Source organism: Anguilla anguilla, chromosome 13, assembly GCF_013347855.1.
Source record: "Anguilla anguilla isolate fAngAng1 chromosome 13, fAngAng1.pri, whole genome shotgun sequence".
In the NCBI taxonomy this organism is placed as follows: domain Eukaryota; kingdom Metazoa; phylum Chordata; class Actinopteri; order Anguilliformes; family Anguillidae; genus Anguilla; species Anguilla anguilla.
This window is the reverse complement of record NC_049213.1, coordinates 19,207,094-19,226,124: the sequence shown is the minus strand read 5'-3', so window position 1 is coordinate 19,226,124 and position 19,031 is coordinate 19,207,094. Positions and strand designations below refer to the sequence as shown.

Below are 19,031 nucleotides of genomic sequence, written 5' to 3'. Positions count from 1 at the left end.
ATATGTTTTATATGTCCTTAAATAAGCATCATCTAATAAACTCATCTCCATCATTATTATTACACTTATTATTTGTTAATTATTTGTGCAATAGTTAGTACAAAACAGACTGGGAACTCTGGGCTTGAGTGATTGGATTGCAAGTGCACAATATATTAGCATATAACAGGAATGTCACTTCGGTTATTTTGCTCTGTCATCTAAACCCTGTCACTAAATAAAAAAGTAGAAAACAAGTGAGAGGTCACGTTTTTGAGGAGTAAAATAAGGGGTGCCACGTCAAGCAGGTAAACTCAAGGAACACATCAGTGTAACAGGGTTAGTTATTTTTTATTTTTTTGTTAACCTTTTTCCTTGATTTTTCACATAAAAAAATACACATCAAACACAACCAAGAAACAAAACCACAAAACACAACCCACAAAATAGCACAAATTATCAACACCACAGACTCAAACACATGTAATATATGTTGAAAATGTAATATATAGGTGTACAGCTCATTTATATATGGTTATACATATTTCCATCATATCCAGATAACAGCATGTTACAAATAGCCACAGAAATCTTATTGCTGCACTATTCTAGGTCTTGCTTTATTAATTTGAGCTGCTGATCACTTTAAAAATACCTAGAAAATTCAAAGTCTACTCAAAGTTAAATTCAAATGGTTCAGTAAACACAAACAAGGATCTGGGATTAAATGTATTCTGCATAATCCCTCTAAAACAGAATCCAGACGTTATAAATGATTGGACATTCCCATTACTTATGCAATGTCCATATTGCTCCCTACATTCTGTCAATATTAACATGGCTATTTTATCAACAGCATCACATCACTATGGAATTTTCCCTTAGATTGTGTGGTGTGAATATTTCCTCAACTATAGATTGAATGTCAGTTTAAAAATATGTTTCATACTAAATTGTTGTTGTTATAATTGCTGTTTATTTTACAGTTTGGAGTAAGTCCACTTGAGTGAAACAACAAAACCATTAGTCTCATGTAAATAATTGACATGGCATGAAAATAATTTCTGTTACAGTTCAAACATTTCAGCTAATTTCTTCCCCAGCCTCAATCATTTCTAACAGACAATGACAAATAAAGAAAATGACTTGTTAGTTGATTAACATAAAATTAAAATTTTAAAAAAAAATCAAGAAAGCCTTTTGATTTTCTACAATTAACGTGAAAATGAAATGAAAATAAAATGAAATCCTATTCTCCCAAAGCATTCCATAAAATATTTTTAGTGAATGCACATTTGTTTATTTATCATGTTTGTTTTGAGAAGCAACTGTTGAACACAATAAGATAAAACATAATTTGTTTTTCTTTAGCTGCTTCAGCTTATACTAGGAAGACAAGAGCTGTGATAGCCTTTCCCCTTTATATTACTCAGGTACAAATGTATATTCGTGACATTTTTCAAAAATTATCATGTCAGGCGTTTGAAAATTGTGCCTAATGAATGTCAGTTCTTTTGCATATATTTAGTCTCATGTAAATAATAACTGGCATGGCATGAAAATAATTTCTGTTACAGTTCAAACATTTCAGCTAATTTTTCCCCCAACCTCAATCATTTCTAACAGACAATGACAAATAAAGAAAATGACTTGTTAGTTGATTAACATAAAATTAAAATGGTAAAAATAATCAAGAAAGCCTTTTGATGTTCTACAATTAAAGTGAAAATGAAATGAAAATAAAATGAAATCCTATTCTCCCAAAGCATTCCATAAAATATTTTTAGTGAATGCACATTTGATTTTTTTATCATGTTTGTTTTGAGAAGCAACTGTTGAACACACTAAGATAAAACAGAATTTTTTTTCTTTAGCTGCTTCAGCTTATACTAGGAAGACAAGAGCTGTGATAGCCTTTCCCCTTTATATTACTCAGGTACAAATGTATATTGTGACATTTTTCAAAAATTATCATGTCAGGCATTTGAAAATTGTACCTAATGAATGTCAATTTTTTTTTTGCATGTATTTTTACCTTAGCCTTTTCTCTGCAGTGGTGTATAAAGAATGTATTATTGGTCTTTGTAATTTTGTTTCCTGCTGTTGTATCAAAATGCCATGGGCCGATGATTATACAGGCAACGTCTCGTATTGGTTTTTCTCACACCATTTTTCTATTATTTCCTTAAAGCCAGCATCAGCTCTGAAGTTTTGCACATTATCTCTCATCTCTGAATTCTTCCAGAAAATGTGGATCACTGTCTCGGAAAAGACTTCTGGGAGGAGCCGGGAGACCTATGGAGTCAGAACATAAGTTCAATTAGATTTGAGCCGATTTGCAGTCAGTCTGCAGTGGCACTCATTTCCATGCTGGCTTATTTTTGGTTGAATAACTAATGACAAAGCACGATTTGTTTGTGTTAGGAGTCACATAAGGTTAGATTTACCTACTGTTAGGAACTGCAGAGGACTACATGAGGGTTAGTTATGTCCTAATGTGTAAGACCATAGAATTCAAAGAGGATGCATTTTTCTGACATCCCTGTAAAGCTGATGTAAACAGAAAGATCTTCCTTTCAGAGGTATCTTAAATTTAAATAGCTCACATCGTCTCTTGTCAGGTCTACAGCTGCACAAGGGTCTTGCTTTGAGTAGAATTTGACATGCTTAATTGGGTCTTCTCCCTTCATTCCAGACTCCATGTTGATGATCTCATTGAAAGGATAAAAACAAAACACATTCTTAACACATTTATTTTACTTTCCAAGAATTGTAACATTTAAAGTAATTGTTTCCATAAATGAAAAAGAATCTCTCTGGACTCACTCTTACGGCAAACTCGTACTCTTTCTCCTGGAAGAAAAAATGAATAAAAGAAATTCCTGAGACCTTTGCAGGTTCTGTTCAATTGCACATTTGTAATGTAAGGTGCTTATTTTCTACTGGAAGAAGACCCAGCACATGGTTCTTGTGCTTGTGAAGTCCTGCAGACCTAGGTAAGAATATCTAAAGCCATCCTACATTTACAAATTACTGGTCTAAATCCAGATGCGCTGCTATTTTCATCTTAGATTTCAGCTACATTAAGATACTCATATTGATGGACAGTTTTTGTTATTGTTTTCATATTCTCGTAAATGGACTGCATTTATATAGCGCTTTTATCTAAAGTTATTTTGAGTTGTGCATAGACTCAACACATGAAAGCCATAATTTGAAGGTAATGTTTTGAATTAACATGTAAACAAAACATATAAACAATAGATAGAACCACTCATATTTTGGGTTCTCAGTATGTTAGTTATACTAATTTCATGAGGAATTTGTAAGTTATATTCTTCAAGAACTATTGTGCATTTAGCATTAATTGTGTAAATGAGTAAACAAAGCATGCAGAAATTAAAGGGTCAATTGCAATGTGCCAAGCTGAAGTTTAAGCATCAGGTTTAAACCTCTACACTGCAGAACTGCAATACAATTGGAACAGCTCATCCTCATTTCATAGATTTCTATACAATGTTTCACTTGTAATGCAGTCCTGATAAGCAATCCAACCAAAGTGTCTTTGGTCCTACTTGGGTTACGGACAAAGGTATTTGGGAAGGAATGTCATTTCTCTTCCCTGAAATGCCAGGCCTGTAAAATTATTTGTAACCAGCAGTTTTTATCACAATCCGGTTGTTTGTTAAAGACATTTCATACAGTTCGTCAATAAAAACATCAACTTTTTTCAGTGTGATTGTGATTTGCAGCTGTGCTCTTGATTTCAATACATTTGTTTGCTTTCTTAATGAGGTGGAGTGCAACTGCAGTAAACATCTTGTGTTGCATGGCATAGTGGTGCAGTAGTTCGCACGGTCACCGTACAGCAAACAGAACCTGGTTTCAAAACCTGGGGCCTTTCTGGGTGTTTGCATGATCTCCCTGTGTCTGTGTAATTTTCCACTGGGTTCTACGGTTCCTCCCACAATCCAAACAAATAAAGGGTAGGCAAATAGGGTAGACATGAGTGTGTGAGTGAATGGGCTGTATGTCCTGTGATGGATTGGAAACATTTCCAGGTTAAATTTGGTCTTTGAATTTATTGGTGGACAGTAGTTGTATGCAATTGTAAGTATTCAAAACATGTAGAATGTTTTTTGACTTAAATAACTTGCATACATTTTTTGTTTTACTTAAAACAAGTTATCTGAGCATACTTAATAAAAGTGAGTTTGATTAACAGAAAGTTTTTAACCTGTTTAAGTCACAAATAAATAGCATACCATTGTTTAGTGAATCATTTCAATCATTACCTTGAACACACAAATAGGCACATTCATGCAGACCCACACTGATTAATGTATACATACCAATGCCAGTACTCAAAACTGAATGATAAAAACGGTACTCTTGTTCTTTACATGGAAGATTATATTGGCACAATCGTTATTTTTGAGATTAATTATCTTAAATTATTTTTATAAATTAATTTCTAAATGTATCATTTATATCTATACATATATTATTTTTCATATTGTATTTGTAATTCCTAGGAGAGTAATTTGTCTATACCCAGTGGTAATCTTAGTAAGATTAAGATTAACTGTTTTAAATGTATGCATCCACATATGCATACAGTGTAGAGTGTAGTCAATACCAAGGATACCAAAGCTACCAAGACAGCTTTAGCTAAGACTTGTGTGGCAGAAAAATATTTGACATAGACCTTTGTTTAGTGCAGGTAACATCCATATGTGCAATAACATCACACAACATGCAATGACACACATCACACATCACATGCAACTGATTTACCTGTTGTGGGTGGGGCTGTTTGTGTTGGAGGAACTTTTTGTATGCTTGTTGAAGTTCATGTTCAAGTTCATTTTCACGCTCATGTTTGCTTTTCTTCTCTTTCGTTTCACTTTCGTTGCCAGGTTTCACATCCAAGTGACTATTATAAATACACTGGTACAAGTCACGGCTTTCGATTCTCTCTAGGATTTCCAGAGCCGTTTTCATATCCGGCGGCATTTCAGTTTTTATTTGTATTTTCTCGTAATGCAGAATGATCTGGTAAATCGAATCTGAGAGATAAAGAAGCATTAGACATCCACTTAAATTGCAAATTAATTTTTCATCCTCTCAATGTGTGGATAATTTAAATTAAGAAGCAAAGAAAAAATTAAAAATAAAACAATGCACAATAGAAGATAAAGGTTATAAATGACTTCATAAATAATTAATATAAATGCAGGGAGATTTTGGTTTCAGTTTTGCCTCGCATAATAAAAACAGATTAATTACACAAAATTAAATTTACCATTGGTACTTTTTCATAATTATGACATTATAATTAAGTATTGAATCCATGTGCAGGTTTTTCATGTGGTGTTAGTGCAGTAAATTAAACCTAGCTTGGGAAAAGACTAAAATGTAAATCTAGCCGTTGAAGTTCTATATACAGTATTTATATGCTATACCATAGTTGTTTTTTTCAGAGGACTTACATGTGTATCTCTGATACTGGCGCTTAAATCGAGAAAAAAAAACTAGAGTATGCAATACGTGGTAAAAGGAGCATATCTATTTTCATAAATGTAGTTTTAAAGACAAAAATAACAACAAAAACACCTGTCAGCATTCTGTATTTTGTGGCATCAAGTACAGAGTCCGAAATATTCAGGGTTTCATCAGCTAGAAGGAAAGCATCCACTGTCCTGGAAAAGAAAATATAACCAGCTCAGAATTAGGTTAAAATGCTTATGGAGTCATGGGGTTCATTCCATTTGGTAATTAGCACTCATTGCATCTCATCCTCACATTCTTTCCTCACTCCTTAGCTCCACCCAATAGAGGATGCGAGGAAGAGATGTAAGGATTTGATATGAGGACAGAGAAATAGAGGTAACATGTATGAGGCAAATAGAACGTCCTTGCTCAGTTGAGCGTCAGCTTGAAGCTATGTCAATTACAGCAGTGAACCACTGTAAGAGTCACGCGTTCTGAAGAAAAGACTTCCGCATAGGCTGCACTGATCTATCCTCACTGCAGCATCCTCCAGGAGCCTCATCACTCCTTGGCCTACACTCTTCCAAGGAGCATTTAACAGATTGGCCTTAAAGATGGCGAACCTCAATCGATATCCAAATCATTTGAGGACTGAGGAGATGAGGATGGATTAAATAAGTGATTGGAATGAACCCATGGTTTTCTGTGTATGTGTAAATAAATAACCAAATCCAGGTGTTCTGTAGTCCTTGTTTGAGTAAATATACTTACATGGTATCAATAGCACTGACGACCTTGTGCTGGCAGGCTTTATGGTGGATGTTGCTTCTTGTGTGGTAGAGCTCATAAATGTGTCCCACCTCCTGGGAAAAGCACAATTTTTGTCTCTTTGTTATAAGGGAATTTGCATCACATACATCTTTCTTGTTTTCTGTTCTGGTGGTGGGATTTTAATACTTCACATTGAAAAGGCATTTCATTATTAAATAAAAAATATAACCTAAAATATATCTTTAAGCAGTGATTATGGAGCAAAGCAGAAACACAGCCACAATGAAGCTCATGCACAGGTAAAATTCAATATGGCAGACTGTATGGTTCCAAAAGGCAATGTTGTTCTGTGTGAGGAGAGGGGTTTATTGACACTGGTTTTGAGGCTCTTTATCAAATGGGTCAGCGTAATGATGATCTGCTGAAGATTGCAATTTCAGTTGACTAGTATAGCATCTCACTAAGTGGGCAGTCAGCAAGAAATGGTTCATAGGCTGTTTGGAACACCCTTTGATTAATGCTGCATGTTTTGTCCAAACTACTACTACTACTACTTCTACTACTTATTCTTCATATTAATACTACAAATAATAATAATAATAATAATAATAATAATAATAATAATAACGTGCCCCTTTAAAACATTCACAAGTAACCAGAATGGAAAATACAAATGGGTAGCCTTTGAGTTGAGACCAGTTATTGCTTCTCAAAAACAACCTGTGATCCACAAATCAATAAACAATGTTCATTATCAGTATTTCTGTCAGTCTGCTTAGTTCACTATGGGAGAAAAATTGAAACAGAAAGAAAATTTAATGTCACTGTTATATGTTTTCTAGGCATCAAACATACCTTGTCTCTTAGGCAGATTTGCATTTTCTCATCCTCGCACTTGACCATGATCTCTTTCCCGTCCTCGCTCTCGTCCTCGCTCTTGTCCTTGCACTTGCCCTTGATCTCTTTCTTGTCCTCGCTCTCGTCCTCGCTCTTGTTCTTTTTCTTGTCCTTGCTCTTGTCCTTGCTCTTGTTCTCTTTCTTGTTATCCACCACACACACACGGGCAAACTTGAAGAATCTTCTGTAGTTGAAATTGCTTTCAATGCCAAGGTGGTGGCAGTCCCTGCAATGCACAGGATCAGTTTCAACAATTACTATACTTCTATAGTTTCAACAATTACTATACTTGTGGACTGAAGTATTAGATACTTCAGTCCACAAATTTGAACTGGACTGAAGTATCAGCTGTTGCATCTGTAACTAATAATTTGGTTGTGTAAAGGGACTGTACTCACCTGGCAAAGTAGTCCATTTTGTCCACATCAATGCCATTTGTCTTGTTGGACACAATCTCATACAGGAAACTTTTGATTGTTTTTCCCTTTTGTTCCTGGTTATAGCAGTGATGATGATACAATAAGATATGAATAATAATAATGATGGTATAGTACATTATATTATGGGCAGTACCTGGGGAGTTTCGCATGCAGTTCTTTGAAGTTCAGAATCGTTTTTGTTCCTGATCCATGCCCATTACCCATGGATCAATGAGACCAAAGGATGGCAGTCAATAACAAACAGTGTTACTGTATGATCCCTGTATCAGCCAATCATTTGGAGGTTATATGCAATAAAATATCACTCTCTGATAGCATGTCTGTTACATTAAATGCATTTCAGTAGTCTATGAATGTTAGTTTGGGCACATAGTTTAGTTCGTGCCACAGGACACTCTCATGCTGTAACCCTTTAGCTGAAGAGCATGATTAGAAACCCTGAGGTACATGTCTGTATCTTACCTGGTCCTTGGGTGGATAAATCAGTTCTTGGATGAAGTGAAGATGAGTTCTCATGAATTCAATGAATTTCTTATCCTTCTTATTGTTTTTTTGTTCAATGTTTCTGAAAAGTTCCTTTAGCATGATTTTGGATTGCTTTTCATGCTGGAACAAAAATAGATCATTTAGTCTGTAAGTGAAATATGGCTAAAATAATTTGTTGTTGTTTCCTAACAAAAAATAAATCACAAATATTTGTGTTGATTTTTCTTAAAACAAATAGCTTACTTCCCCAGCCTTCAAATTATTTTTTTCATTTCCTTGATGTAATGCCTCCTCCCATAGTGGATAATTGTGTGCGTGTTCTCATATCAAAACTCTCTTATTAGTTAGCTATTTGCAGAAATACAAAATGTTTCCAGTGTTTGAATGCTTAAAACTGTAGAGAAATGCAGGGGAAAATACTCTACTACAGAGCAAAAGATGAAACAAAAGAGCTTGCTGGGATATCCAGACATGTGCCTTCTCCTCATTTGAGCCTTATCCCTAACTCTCTGAGGAAGCTCCTAATCACTTTCATGGGTCAGAGACAGAGGATAATCAACTCATTGGATGGCATGTTAAGGTAATTTTTAAACCTGTACAAAGTTAAGAGCAGAGTGGTCTAATATTTGTGCAAGAAAGTTTTATTTTTCTTCAAAATATATTGCTGCCATAGTCTTGGGTCCCAATTTCTGTAAGATATACAGTATATATAACCAATACACTGTAAAAATAAAAAAATAAATAAAAAAATAAAAAACTCTGCCAATGGTTACTGGTATGGTGAAAAAACAAAACATGCAGGGCCATATATTGTAAGATAATAACTGTAAGATTATTTTTCTCTTAAGAGAATAAGACAGACAGGATATAAGTAATAAGGAATAAGACAGGATATAAGGACATTTTAGTGCATACCGTCCAATTTTCCAGTGTATTCTTTTTTGTCTCTTTTTCTCTTTTCATTTCACCATCTGGTATTCCCTTTTCAAGCTCTGTTGAGAGCTTTTCTACTACTTTTGGAATGAACAGATCATCAAACTGGTGAGAGAAGGGGCCGTGACCTAAGAGAAAATTTAAAGAAAAATAAATGCGAAATGAATAAAACTTTTCACAATATTGTTTTAAAGTATAAATACAGAGGCACCAGGGACTGGGACTGATATGAGTATCTCCCTGCCCACTCTGGTATTGGGTGGGCAGTCCCTTCAGGACCTCAGGTGTTTCATTGACCCGTGAGAAAGAGCCTCAGGCCGGCCACACTCACAGGCGTGGCAGCTGCAGTGGCTCAGTAAAAGGCCTAGGGCTCGGGCCCAAAGGGACAGATCTTTCACCACATGGTGACTGGATAAGCTGGATGGTTCTTTCCCTCTGGACCATTTCTTCTGCCCTTTTTTCAAAATCATAAGGCCTTTGATTTTCATGTCCTTTTTTTTGTAAATAATTTCTGCGTTTAGGTTCAAAGAGTGGAAAAAATGGTTGGGATGATGAGTCATTAAATAGTTGATGTAATTGCTCCAAAAAAAAAAAAAAAAACCCACTGTTCACACTCCAACAACTGTGATATCGCCATCTGCATGTCAATATATTTATTTTTCTGTAAAGGGTTTTTGCAGCCTTTATAACTGGGAAAAAAATGCACTGTTGACATTTGGCGTCAATCCCTATAAATCTCTGACTTGCAGGAATAAGATGAATATGATGTCATGGTGAGATGAATATGCCTTGTTTTTGCATTTAAATTTGTTTCATTAGCTTCATATCCATATACATGAAAACATATTTTGCACAATAGAATCCAAATTAGTCACTGAAAAACATGCAGAAAAGTTACAGTGCCTATATTTTAACTGTACTTATATACAGCATGTTACTTTATCAGCAACCATACGTGAATATTAACATAGAGTATTAAGAATATTGATCCCCTACCTGTGTGGAAATTCACATATGGTTGTCAAAGATCATAGCTGTTCGATACTTCCATTCTGAATCTAACATCACTAATAAAATGTAGTCAGCCAAGTGTTTTACTGCATCTTGTTTGTTTACCATGTGACACAGTGACCACACTGACACACCTTGTATTCTACATATTCACATGTTTAAACAAATTAGACAATTAAGACTAACTACCTTCATCAAAAGTTTAACAATGGTACCACTGAGAACTGAGCCTGTTGTTGTCTGTTTACATGATCTGCCTGCTGATGTCTGGTTACAAGCGCAGGTCTGTCACAATCTCTCCACGCTGCTGTTTTTGTTAAGCTCACAGCGTGAAACCCCTGATCACTCAGTACTCACCCAGATCATGACAGAGAGCAGCAATCTGCACACACAGCCCTTCATCCTTGGTGATCAAGACGTGCTGTTCTGCCTCAAGTTTTTGAAGTTGGTTCTTGTGTTCTTCCTCAAGTTTATATTGCTCCCTAGGTTCAGATTCTGTAGGGTGATGTCAGAAATTGTGTGTTTAATTTTGAGTGTTATTTCATGTTGTTCCGGTAAGTAATAAAAATGTTACAATTAATTTATTTTCAGTGGTTGCTCATGGAAGGGGCTTGTTCATTTCTGCCACCAACACTAGCGTCACAACAAGCAATGGGACTAAAGTATTTTTTAGCAGTGAATTAAATTAAAGTAACGGTAATGGCCGTGAATGGCTTCAGACTACATTGTATGGGGTTACTATGGCGTGTATTAAGGATCAGTGTGTCAGGGTTCTGTGTTTTCCCTCTGTTTTTCCTTGTTGGGCTGCCAGATGGCGGCACTTCTGTTTTGTGTCCTGTTTAATTGTAGTATTGTTTTCTATTATCCCATTATGGTTTGCTGGTTGTCTCGTTTTCCCTTCCCTCTCTGTGGCCTGATTGTTCATTGTGTCCTCCTGTGTCTCGTCTGTGTAGCGCCTATTTAAGTTTCCCTTCTCCCTGACTTATGTGCTGGATCCTTGCTTGTTGTAGTTGACTAGTTTGTTTGTTCGTACCTCTGGTCATGTTCCTGCCCCGTGTGTTCCCGCCCAGATTCTGTTTGTAACGGGTTTTTGGACTTTTGTGTTTTCTTGTTTCCCGCGTTTTTTGAGTTTTTTCTTTGTGTTTGTTATAGCTTCCCTGCGAGGCTTTTTGTTTCTTTTTCCCCTGGAATTAAGTAAAGTCTTTGTTCATCCTATTTTGGAGTTTTGTGTTTTTCCCTTCACTCTGCGTTTGGGTCCATTCCCTCGCCCGCCCTGACACAGTGACAGTATGAAAAATTAATTGCATTGCAATATCGAATTATATCAGACTAAACATTTCCATCAATTCCTATGTAAGGATTGAATGGCTGGAATTCAATGTATTACTAGGCTTTGAGGTGCTGGGTCCAGGTTCTTGATGTCCTGAAGAACCTGGACATAAATGTTTTAGTTTAATTGCATATCTCCTCCCATAGTTTGAGGCAAAAAAACTACATTCTCTCCCACTAGAACATCCCCTTTGAATCTGAGCGAATCACTCCTGAAACATTCCTTTGCCTGAGAGAATTGTTGTCTGTGTTATCAATATAGATTGAATATTCCGCTCTCTTCACAGGTTCATTTGTATGAATTAGCAGATAGCGAACAACCCGAATAAAGTTCCAGGCTTGTAAAATGAAGTTCAGGTACTTTACTGGCATCTCTGCATAGAAATAACAGAAATGAAGTTTGTTACAAACTTGCATTGTTTGGTTCTGTGTTTTCATATATCTATGCTTGCAATACATCAGAATTGTCAGGGTTCAGTTTGCGGGAGGAATTCAGGGCAATTAGAGGACCATGCCTGCTGGTTAAGTAGGTACACATTTGGATTGTTACAGATCAGTCCAGGATTTGTTTATATGAATAGACTGCAGCTGTCCGGTTACAAGCTCAGATCCTTAGTGATCTCTCCACGCTGCTTGTCATTTTTTGAAAGCTCACAGTTTATAAGCACTGATCATTCAGAACTCACCCTGGTGATCAGAAGAAGAAGCAGTCGGCTGCTCCTGCTGCTCCAGCTGCTCCAGCTGCCCCAGCTCCTCCCTATACTTGGTGGTCAAATCTTTCTTTCTCTCCTCATGAATTTCTTGAAGTTTCTGGTCCAGGTTGGTGTCTTCCCCAGGGTGATACCGTCTGTTCAGTTCCTGAACCAGCTCACCTGCCAGGTGTGCCACTCTGCCGCCGGTGAAGGAGGCATTTAAACAACACATAAAACTGGTTCTGCTGTGGAAAGCTGGTAGGGAAGGTGAGTGTGTAAATATGCAGCCTTACCCGATGGAGTGCTCAAAGCGGTTGTGGGAAGCCCCCGGGTATACAAAATAGACACTCCCCATCTGCCTGATGTAGCGCAGCCTCTGGAACTCAGGTGTGTCGATGATGCGGACCAGGTATGGATGCATCTCGATGCTGCCATGGATTGGGTCATTGAAGATCTGAAATGCAGGAAAAACATTGAATCTATCTGCAACCGAGCTCAAAGGTAGACCAAGTGAAGACCGAGAATAACAAAAATTTTATTTTTTATTCTAACTTACCTTGTATGCCATTACTGTACAAATACAGAAAAAAACCAGGTGAATTCAATCAAAGAATTTCTTGGTTATACTAGCCTGAGTCGGGGCAATAGCATTATATATTGTCTCACCAAGCACACGTGGTAGCCCAGCATCGGGCAGCAATTGGAAAATGAAAAAATGCCATTGTCACATGATTGTCTAGTAGGATGTGGCAGTCGCTGTGGGAGGACCATGCTTACGTGCACAGGTGGGGAAGATGTTACACAAAGACCCACGGGTCTCCCAGAAGTCTGTGAGAGTGATGCTGTAGTTAGTGCTCTATTTGTATTGGCAGCAGTGTAGTGCACTGGTAAGGAACTGGTCTGATAACCAAAAGGTCATGGGTTTGATTCCCTGGTAGGACACTGCCGTTGTACTTTTGAGCAAGGTACTTAACCTGCATTGCTTCAGTATATATTCAGCTGTATAAATGGATAAGAGCATCTGCTAAATGCCTGTAATGTTGTATTGGATCCAGTGTTGGAGGAACAACTCCTGTTCACTCACAGGCATGCTAGCAGATAAAGGGACAAACAACAAGTCTGTCAATCAAACCCATTTTGAGATGCACTTAGTGCCCTTCAAAGTAGGGGAGCACCTTTTATCAATAGAGACAAAAAAGACCATATTTTTAAGCATGACCGGTTTCAACTGATTGCATGATTTCAGCATTAAAATACAGGGAAAAACAGATACAGCAAGACAGACACACCTTTACCTGTTCAATTCCAAAAATAAAAATATTTGAAAGAAATAAATAAGCTGGTAGGCATTCACACGTAAGACAAGGTGCAGCAGAATCCAATCAGTCAGGTAAAACCAGCCATGTTGACAGTCGTGTTCTTTATTTTTATCTCTCTTAATAAGATGGCTGGTGCTCCCCTGTTTTGATGGACATCAGTGTGTCTCAAATTGGGTTAGATTGACAGTCCTTCTGTTTGTCCCTTTATCTGCAGAATTAGTTATTAATTAATCCCTTTAAATGCTTTAGGAATTGTTGCAAGCTTGGTTCTTCTGTAGCAGTTTATTTTGTTTCGTATACACTTGTACCTCTCTGAATGAAAACAGACACTCAACAACAATGTAAACAAAATCATCTTTATTTCAATACATGGGTAGTTCACGAGATCCGGCCTTGTCTTTAAAGCGTATCGGGCTATAAGTTTATACATTTCAAGGGTATTTTTTGCAATTCATTCCAGTCATGGGGGGCAGAAAAGTTATATGAGGAGCAACCAAGGGAGCTATTTGCTAGGGGGATGCTTAGGAGTATGTGTGTGGAGGTTCAGGTATTGTACATGGAGGAGGATGTATGTAAGAGCTGTTGCAAATAAGGAATGGTCAAGGCAAAAAGGGTTTTTTATATGATAGTGAACCAATGAAGTGTACAGGGGCGACAAAGCTCAGGAGGTAAGAGTGGTTGTCTGGCAGTCAGAGGGTTGCCGGTTCAATCCCCCACCCTGGGAATGTCGAAGTGTCCCTGAGCAAGACACCTAACCCCTAATTACTCTGGTGAATGCAAGGCATCAATTGTAAAGCACTTTGGATAAAAGCACTATATAAATGCAGTCCATTTACCATTACCATTTACATCTAGTATGCAACGAAGGCCAGTTCATGGAGGAGTACAGGGTGCAATGACAGGTTTTAAAAGCGCCATAGTGGCACATCTGATGGCAGAGTGGTACAGGGCATCAAGTTACTTTTGGGCATATTTGCAAGCTTATCGATAAACAACATCTCCATAATCAAACAGGGGTAGGGTGGTCATCTTTACCACTCTTGGCAGAGTAAGTGAAAGATGAACGGTTACGGTAAAAAGAGTTGAGTCGCTGTTTAACTTTTGACTGTAATTTGGTTAGCTGTGATGAAAATGATTATGTGCTGTCCAACCAGATTCCTAGATATTTATACGACGTGACCAGTTTTTATGGGGTGTGGATTTATCTGAATCTGAGGAATGAGGAAATAAAGAACTGTATCATTGGCGTGCATGTGAATGTGGGACCTAAGATTGAGACTTGAGGTGACTTGTATGCAGGATAGGATACCGTACATTTCGAAGAAATTTATACGTTGCTTGTTTACAAGCTTCTCAAGAATTTTCGACACACATGGTAAGATGGAAATAGATGGAAAACAATTCAGCCTGAGCCCCTTCTTTAAACAGTGGATGTAGGAGTTTCAGCAGTATGAAATGACAGATTAAAAATACTATATGAGAGAGGGGCTGCAATAATGGGAGGTGCTACTGTTAAGAGAAATGGATCACGGCCATCCAGGCTTCCTGGGATATAGATGTCAAGAGTTCTTTTAAAACCTTGGATTCAGTGACAGGTTTCATGGAGAAACTGTAGAGGGGCTGGCATAGTAGTAATACAGATAGACTGAGCAGAAGCATTCTGAGCAGAAGCTATGGTAGCTGGGTGAGTAGTTTGACATGGCTTTGTCAAAGAGAAAACAAGAATTGATAAAGGACTGGTTAAAGAGCTCAGCCATTACCCTTCTTATCAATGACAACAAAGCCATCAGAGTTCATTGAAGTGGCTAGGTTGGAAGCTTAATAAATGTCATGAAGTAGCTTATTAAAAACACTCCAGCTTCAGCCATACTATATTCTGTCATTTGTAGCATACAGTACAACTTAGTTGCACACTCTGCTACTACTAGTACATTCTGTCATTGGTGGCATGAAATACTGTGTTAGGTTTAACCTGCGAAGGGTGTGTCTGCACTTTTGACTGGCTAGCAATCCCAGCAAGCATGCTGCATCAAAATTATGCAATCTGTTAGTCACTAAAAGACTGTGATTACATACATTTAGATTTTTTGACATACACACATAATAAAGCACCTGAAAAATATTTCTGATAAAAAATTTACTTGCATATAGTTAAAACAGACACTATTTGGCAGAATCACCTAAATATTTATCCTGATGTTCGTTAGAGATGAAGAGAGGGTCATTCTGAGTGTTTAACCTGAAATAACTTGCTCAAGCTCTGACGTAACCACCTAAAAAACCTGTGTTACAGTTGGACCTGCTCTTCCCAAGCAAGCAGTGTTGAAGCAAAGCATGTACATTCGATCTATGCACTCAGTTAACGATCAAAGCAATGGCAATAAAGTGACTCCATGACATTCTTTTATTGACAGCACCCTCATTATCATAAGGACAAGGAATTATATAAATAAATGCATAAATGAAAATATACAGTACCAGATTAATCAAGAAATAAACAAATACCGAAATAAATGCATACAGAAATAAATGATGAAGGAAATAAATAAATACAAAAATGAGTTGAGAAAAGAAATACCCATTTATGTCAGATTTGACTTATTAATCTGTTTATTTATTTTTCTATTATCTATTAAATTATTTCTTTCTTTCTCTGTACAGTCATTTATTTTTTACACTTTTCTTGTACTTATTTATTCATTTATTACTTTTAATTAAGGTCCTTCATGAATCTCGACAAAAGATTTGGAAAATAAGGAAATAAAGTGCTCATTCATGTCCTCATTCGGCACCAGTTGATTGTCATATTTGGGCACATCTGCACTCAAATACTTTTTGGAGTTTTGGAAAGGTGCAGCTGAATTCACTCAATCAGGTGAAACCGGTTGTGTTGAACAATTGTGCTCTTAATTTTGATCTCACCTGTTGATATGGTTGGCACTCCCCTGCTTTGATGGGCACTTATATAGTAAACAGTGAAAGTCTCCAACAACATGATGGAACCCAATCCAAGAGGGAGGCACTTGACATTGAAAAATATGAAACAAACAGGTACAAGACAGGCACACCTTACTGGGCGATGGCACCTGTTCAGGCAACACAATAAGACAATGGCATTCTCACAGGTAACAAAACTGAATAATAATTCAGGTGGTTCCTGCAATGTTCTTTCTGATGCCCAGTGATGTTAAGGGGACATACAGGAAACTGCATTACATTACAAACACATAACACTCTTTTCTAGAGCGATGTATAGAGATGGAGAACTTCAGTGTAACTCTCTATTCTGTCAGCCAGTTTCAGATAATTTGTTTAATGGCCACAACTCTAATAATCCTAAACAAAGACTAATCTTTATTACATATTTGCATGGGTTGATTTGCCAACAAACATACAGTTTTTACTCATTGTACCTTGTCTTCAATGTTTTTTTCTCAGTGTTCCTTAATTGATGTGTATGACCAAATTTGTGATTTTAATTCGTCACTTTTCCTCCCATTCCTTCAACATCTTCCAGTTACAGGTCATTTAAATTTTATTATTTATTGGCAGTACAAGTTTGAAAGGAAATTTCACAGTGACAAGAGTTGACCCATATAAGACTATAGGTGAACCCTACTCCTACAAACATACACAGCAAACACATCCTTCCACACTCCCTACACAGAAATCAGTCCATTGAGGCACAACATCTTTTTCATAGAAGGCTTAGGTGCAAGCATTCATCCTTGGTGTGATGATACTCTGATGACTGTGATGACCTGCAGAAGGAGAGTCTTACCCTCTGTTTCGTGAGGAAATTAATGCCCTGTGTTTTTCTGCAGAGACATTAGTGTCCTGTGTTATCTGGGGACATCAGCGCCCTGCTTTCTGACATGGGCTTTTATAAGGACCTGAGTGTCCTCCTGTGGTCTGGGGGACACTGGTACCCATTGTTTTATGGGGACTTGACACTGCTTGAAAATAAATCCCTTTGTTAATCCCTTAAAGTGCCATGGCCATGAAATCAGACACTGGCATCTAAAAACAACTCTTAAATTATTGCTCTTATTGGTCACTGATTCAAGGTACACTAGTATAATGCCTCTTTCTAAAATCATTTAGCACAACATTAACAGCAATCACTTATTTGGATTTGTCACATTCTACCCCCTCGAAAGACATAACCATTCTCCTGCCATCCTCCTGAGGCCCAGCCATCTTAGAAGAGCTTGTTTCACCTTTTCCACCTTCTCACTGGGATGCACCTTCCATATCCTCTCTTCCTCATCCTCATTGTCTTCTTCATCTTTGTCAACAACCCAGCTCTGTTTCAGAGGGGTAAGCTCGGGGGCCGTCACATGGCCATCCTGAACACAAAAAATACAAGATAATCCTGCGGATAACCCCACATGTCCCAGTCTGAGTATAACCCCACATATCCCAGCCTGAGTATAACCCCACATATCCCAGTCTGAGTATAACCCCCATATCCCAGTCTGAGTATAACCCCACATATCCCAGCCTGAGTATAACCCCACATATCCCAGTCTGAGTATAACCCCCATATCCCAGTCTGAGTATAACCCCACATATCCCAGTCTGAGTATAACCCCACATATCCCAGCCTGAGTATAACCCCACATATCCCAGCCTGAGTATAACCCCACATATCCCAGTCTGCAGGATAACCCCACATATCCCAGCCTGCAGGATAACCCCACATATCCCAGCCTGCAGGATACTGAAATAAATGCATACAGAAATGAATGATAAAAAAAATAAATAAATACAACAATGAGTTGAGAAAATAAATAGGCAGAAATACCCATTTATGTCAGATTTTACCTATTAATCTGTTTATTTATTTTTCTATTATCTATTAAATTATTTATTTATTTCCCTGTACAGTCATTTATTTTTACACTTTTCTTGTACTTATTTATTCATTTATTATTTTTTAATTAAGGTCCTTCATGAATCTCAACAAAAGATTTGGAAAATAAGGAAATAAAGTGCTCATTCATGTCCTCATTCAACACCAGCTGAGTGTCATAGGTGGGCACATCTGCACTCGAATACTTTCAGTTTTGGAAAGGTGCAGCTGAATTCACTCAATCAGGTGAAACCAGTTGTGTTGAACTATGTAGCTGGGCTGGCATAGTAGTACTCCTGATAGACTGAGCAGAAGCATTCTGAGCAGAAGCTATAGAGCTGGGTGAGTATTTTGACGTGGCTTTGTCAAAGAGAAAACCAGAATCGATAAAGGACTGGTTAAAGAGCTCAGCCATTACCCTTCTTATCAATGACAACAAAGCCATCAGAGTTCATTGAAGTGGCTAGGGTTGGAAGCTTAATAAATGTCACGAAGTAGCTTATTAAAAACACTCTAGCTTCAGCCATACTATATTCTGTAATTTGTAGCATACAGTACAACTTAGTTGCACACTCTGCTACTACTAGTACATTCTGTCATTGGTGGCATGAAATACTGTGTTAGGTTTAACCTGCGAAGGGTGTGTCTGCACTTTTGACTGGCTAGCAATCCCAGCAAGCATGCTACATCAAAATTATGCAATTTGTTAGTCACTAAAAGACTGTGATTACATACATTTGGATGTTTTGACATACACACATAATAAAGCACCTGAAAAATACTTCTGATAAAAATGTACTTACATTTAGTTAAAACAGACAATATT

At 37.3% G+C, this 19,031-nt stretch overlaps 1 protein-coding gene across 1 annotated transcript; it reads right to left on the bottom strand.

Moving 5' to 3' along the window:
- Positions 1-393: 393 nt before the first annotated feature.
- On the bottom strand, positions 394-12,772 carry LOC118211280 (deoxynucleoside triphosphate triphosphohydrolase SAMHD1-like). Its single transcript, XM_035388368.1, has 14 exons — positions 12,588-12,772; positions 12,325-12,485; positions 12,026-12,228; positions 10,368-10,505; positions 8,982-9,127; positions 8,043-8,186; positions 7,539-7,633; positions 7,099-7,366; positions 6,244-6,335; positions 5,596-5,681; positions 4,777-5,048; positions 2,806-2,832; positions 2,586-2,690; positions 394-2,274 (listed from the first exon to the last, which is right to left on the bottom strand). Exons 1-14 carry the CDS (start codon positions 12,597-12,599, stop codon positions 2,110-2,112), a joined length of 1,914 nt encoding a protein of 637 aa, XP_035244259.1. The 5' UTR covers positions 12,600-12,772; the 3' UTR covers positions 394-2,109.
- Positions 12,773-19,031: the final 6,259 nt, after the last annotated feature.

Excerpts from the sequence above, each read along its gene's own strand:
- LOC118211280 (XM_035388368.1), bottom strand. Across the intron at positions 10,506-12,025 it reads TTCTTCTTCTGATCACCAGG|AATCTGAACCTAGGGAGCAA; the intron begins GTGAGTTCTGAA and ends ATCACCCTACAG. Across the intron at positions 9,128-10,367 it reads TGCTCTCTGTCATGATCTGG|GTCACGGCCCCTTCTCTCAC; the intron begins GTGAGTACTGAG and ends ATTTTCTCTTAG.